Source organism: Equus przewalskii, chromosome 1 (assembly GCF_037783145.1).
Source record: "Equus przewalskii isolate Varuska chromosome 1, EquPr2, whole genome shotgun sequence".
NCBI classification, from domain to species: domain Eukaryota; kingdom Metazoa; phylum Chordata; class Mammalia; order Perissodactyla; family Equidae; genus Equus; species Equus przewalskii.
The window spans coordinates 158,716,370-158,721,421 of record NC_091831.1 but is presented as its reverse complement, the minus strand read 5'-3'; the positions used below and the strand labels follow the sequence as shown (position 1 = coordinate 158,721,421).

General features: G+C 42.0%; 1 gene segment (V, D, J or C); it reads right to left on the bottom strand.

Moving 5' to 3' along the window:
• Positions 1–1,353: 1,353 nt before the first annotated feature.
• LOC103540222 (T cell receptor alpha variable 4-like) lies at positions 1,354–4,511 on the bottom strand. The segment is given in 3 exon segments: positions 1,354–2,506; positions 3,544–3,876; positions 4,316–4,511. Coding segments are annotated over 3 exon segments (459 nt in total).
• Between the last annotated feature and the right edge of the window lie 541 nt (positions 4,512–5,052).

The window sequence follows — 5,052 nt, the reverse complement described above, 5'->3', positions numbered from 1 at the left end:
TCACACACTCCACTTCGGCAGCCTGGAGTTTGTTGCTTTGGATCCTGAGCGTGAACCTAGCACCACCTATCAAGCCATGCTGTGGCAGGCGTCCCACATATAAAAAGTAGAGGAAGATGGGCACAGATGTTACCTCAGGACCAATCTTCCTCAGCAAAAAGAGAAAGATTGGCTGCAGACATTAGCTCAGGGCTAATCTTTCTCAAAAAAAAAAAAAAAAAAGACTATCACCCAATATATTTCAAAGTATTAGCTTATAGAAATCTTTCAATCTTATCTACACATGGTCAATTTATTACTTACCTATAATTAATATTCTTATGTTTATGAAACAATTCCAAAAATGTGTATACCAAAATGTAAGTTATGGTTATCAGAAGATGTTGAGATATGGGGGCATTTTTATTGCTTTGTCCATTTTATTTATCGTTGTTTTCTAAATTTTCTACAATGACTATTGTAGTACTCTGTTAAATTGCTGATTCTCGATGAATCATGCTTTTCAATATTAACAGTCTTATATAGCTTATATAGGTCCCCCCACTGAATCTGGGCTGGCCCCATAGTGCACATAGCTGATAGAATGCAGGAAGAGTGATGATGTACCAGTCCTGACTTAAGCTTAAGCAAGCAGTTCTCCTTTTGCACTCTTAGGAGCTTCCATGTAAAAAATTCAACTACCGTGCTGGAGACGCCATGTGAAGAGACCACATGGAAATAGCAATCATACAATATATTTTTAAAATCACACACACACACACACACACACACCACATGTGCGTCTGTGCACATGTGAGCCTGGGGATGCATCTGAGTAATGAAGTGTAGGTGCCTGTAATGTGCTCAGTGCAGTGGTGAGATCTAATCTGGACCCTACTCTGAGTACTTGATAAATACTTCTGCTTCTCATCACTATAATGGAAGCCCTTTCACTAAATAAGAACAGGGCTGTGTGCTTTGATAGACTGTTGACTGTCGAAAACCCAGACCAAAACTCATCCTGATCTCTGTAATTATACAAAGCTCTGAACATTTTGTAATCATTCATTCCTACAGACTCTCTTTGGCCTGGAGGCAGAGAGTTACTCATCCACCCCGGGAGTCCAGAGTCACCAATCATTCCATGAGCCATCATTTATCAACTCACACTTGAAAGCCTTGCCCTGGGGACCATTTGGCAAAGAAGTCATATGATCTTTCTACAGAGAAACAACTGATCAATTCATTGATTTTTGTTCAGAGATAACAAGACCAAGAGTTTTATCTCCCCCCAAAATTCTTATATTTGTTTAGGTATTTCTCAATTCATCAAGAGCCTGAAGACACAAGATTTTATGTCATCCTTCAAATAGCTTTGCAGGGTTTGCAGATCAGGTTTAATAACTTCATTATACAGAAATGATAATGTGGGATATTCATAGCATTTGTCTGACGAGTTCTGGTTAAGTGCAGGACCTTGGTGTGATATTATTTTAGCCTCATAATAATGTTGGAAAATAGTATTATGATCCCCATTTTATAGAGAAGGTGTTGAAGCTCAGATACCATAAGTATTTGACCAAGGTCAAACCATTAAGAATCTCAGATTCATACCCAGAAATGCTTGGCTTCGAAGCTTATTCTTTTTCCACTCTATTTTGTTACAAAGGGGATGTAGCAAGGATGAAGTACAACTAGAATTAGAATTTACTGCTTCTAATCCCAGTGCTCTTTCTACCATCCCTCAGTGGCTTTTGTCCAAAGTGCTCAACATGGGGATTCCTGTTGATAAAATTAGAACTTAAAATTAAGCCTAATTGTGTTGTTTCTTCATAGTCAGTGACTCCTTGAAAGGACCTGGGCCATACTCCTGCTTCCCCCATCTCCACGACAGGGCTCTTTTCCTCTAGCCTACAACCAAGACATCATCCAACTGAGAAACCATAAACAAGAGTGGGATGAAACTCCAAGTGGGATAGAGAACATTTCGAACATTTACTCAGGCCAATATTACATCTATAATTTCCTTTAGGTGGAAATTCCTTTAGACAGAATAGTCTAATGTCTTCCTTAGATAAGCACACACGGCCTCTCAGATATGGGTATCTATTTTCATAAGTAGATAGAAACAATACAGAGCTTCCCCTCTACCCCGCCATCTCAACTCTCATGTCAGGCGTGTGGCTGGACCCTCCAACACTCGTTTGGGCAGAGGCTCCAAGGACCTGGGGATCACTGTGAACCTGCTGTGCAGATGTCGGTGATGGAATCTCCGGGCTCCAGATGTGTGATGTGCAGGGGGGTGTATTTCTTGTCTTTGTTCAAATGCTGTGAATCTTCTTTCCTCTTTTTCACCATTTGGGAGTATAAGAATCAGAAACCCTAGGCTTTTTCCACGATATTGTCTGTACCACATGAAGTACTGGAAATAGTGGGTCTTCTTAAGTGCAGCTGAGAGAAGAGCTGGCTCTGTCCTGAACACTCAGTGACTCAGCGCTCTGCTTCACCTTCAGCAGGTTCCTCATCCCTGTTTAGAAAGATATCAGCCAAAGGAGGTGAGTTGATGGGCTCTGATGCTCTACAATTGTTTGTTTTTCCATGCTACTATTCCCCCACCAAACCCTAAGATGAGCTAGATGGAAACACCCTCCCCTCCCATAGTCTAGCCCTATAGGTCTCAATAGAAAATATTGTCAAATATTGCTTTCTTTATTGCCAAAATCAAAGACAACAACCTTCCATCAAAATAATAATAATAACAAAAATGGTCTCACAGTCCTGATGAAATCACAGGAGCACTAGCAAGATTCCTAGGAACTCTGCCATTATTCCTGTCTCCCTTGTGCCCGCAAAGGACCCAACTCTGAAAAGAGATAATGACCCAGAATCTCTGTTCCTGCTTCAGATATTGCAAAAACAGTCTATCATACCAATCAGAAACAAAAACTCTCCCCACCCCCTCCTCTACCATCATCTTCACTCTCCTTACCAAAACATCCACAACAGGAGAATGGGACAAAAGAAAAGAGAAAGAGGGGCAACAGAAAGAGTGAGAGATGTAAATTCAGAGACTTGTAAACCATCTTGTGGATGTTTTAAAATGGACTAATAAATGTTCAAAATTTGTGTGACAATAAATAATCTGACACTTTGGCTAAATTTTTCAAAAGCTAAGAATCACGTTCACATTGTGTGCAGTGTGCATGTAAGTGTGTGTAATGTGTGTGCATAATGTGTGTGTGCATTGTGTATGTGTACACACAGGAACTGAGGAACACCAGTGAGCTAAGCAACAATAGTATAACTGCTAAGATTCCCTCATTTTGAATAATGGAGCAGCTCAGGGACAATGGTGACATGAGGACATTGTAGCATATGCTTTTTTATACTTTTTGAATTTTAGACCATGTATGTAGAATATCTATTTAAGAAATACATAAGATCAAAATTTTTTAAAATAGCAAAAGAATACGTGGCTTCACTAATATCTTCTGAAAGTAAAAAAGTAAATTAACATTTTGGAAAGCACTACTTTTGGGCTTCCCCCTGGGCTGTGACACCCACCCCACAGGAGGTTACTGCACAGGTGCAGCCCCGTCTGTCTCACTGTGGCATTCACGATGCAGTAGTACACAGCGGTGTCTCTCAGGGTAGCCAGGGGCAGGCTCAGGGTGCTGGACTTCCTGTCGTCAGGGATGAACAGAATTGCCACTTCATTTTTCACTGTTTCCTTAAAAGCTTGAATAACAAATTGTGGTCCCTGGTTGGGGAACTGTCGGTACCAGAGGATGTACTCATTTGTAGCAATGTTGGTGTGGTTACAGGTTATGTTCACCTCTTGTCCTTCATATGAGTCAATGAAGATGGGCTGGGTGGTCTTAGCGAGGCTCAAAGTCCCTGTGGGAGTAAAAACATGAAACTAGTCCTATCCTGAAGCCAAGGTGAATTGAAGATCCAACTCAGCTGCCTCCAGGTTCTCTCTCGCAGTCAAATCCACCCCATACCTACTTCCCCACCATATACAGACACATAACATTTACTTCATATTTGTGTTTCAGGGCAAACATTTTTTATATTTATTCCAAGGAATTTTAGGAACATGTATACAGAGGGGGCAGGTCTAATTTCTCCCTCCTATGAATGGACCGGGGGCTCAGTAACCCAGAACGTCTTTACCGCCCTGAGACACCTCTCACATAATGCACATAACTGCCTAGACAAAATAGGACCCCAAAGCAAGACATCAACCTCTTGGATAAAGAGCAATTGTAGCAGGCAAGGTTGCAGATCCTTATCTAGACCAGATCCCATTCTTCTTAACCCCAAAATAACTCACCCAAGATCAGGAGCACCGTCACTCTCGTCACCTGCCTCATATTCTAGGTGTAAAGCAGGACCCAGGATTTAGGCTCTGTGCTGAGTCTGAGCCTGGACCTGGATAGAAACCAGAGAAGGAGTGCAGCAGCACCCGCCACAGCCCACACCAGCAGCTCTCACCCGAGCTGTCCCCAGGAGCCAGCCAATCACAGAGCAGCGGCTCCTCAGAATGGGCTTCCTCTCAAGGTTCAACTGAGCACCCAGGAAGAACGGGGGTAAAAACTTCCAGGACAACAGCATAGCAGCCTGGATTTCTTTTTAGATTTTTGTGAAGTTTTAGCTCCTTATAGATTTGGTCTGAATGAAGCGAGTACATGAGAGGGTAGATTCTATCAGGCTCCTTATTTCTCATCATTTTTCCACAGTCCCAGAAGGTGGTCATCTATTGTAGTCAGTCTGACACTCATGGAGCTCTGAGAATAACCCCTCTGACCTTTTATTTTATGCCCAGGAATCCCCCATTAACCCCTATGTAGCCAAATGAAACAAAGAATCCTAACCTTATCCCACAAAAGAGCAAATGAGGCCATCTGACCTGGACCTTTCATTTCCGGACAGCTTGATGTCCTTTTATAATCTCACTAAGTCCACATCTAACACCTGCTTCTCAGATATCACTTAAAAAAATGTTAAAAAGGGGGCAGACCCCTCACCAGGTCCTACTGACCAGATGGGGTGAGATATTTGATGTAGAAT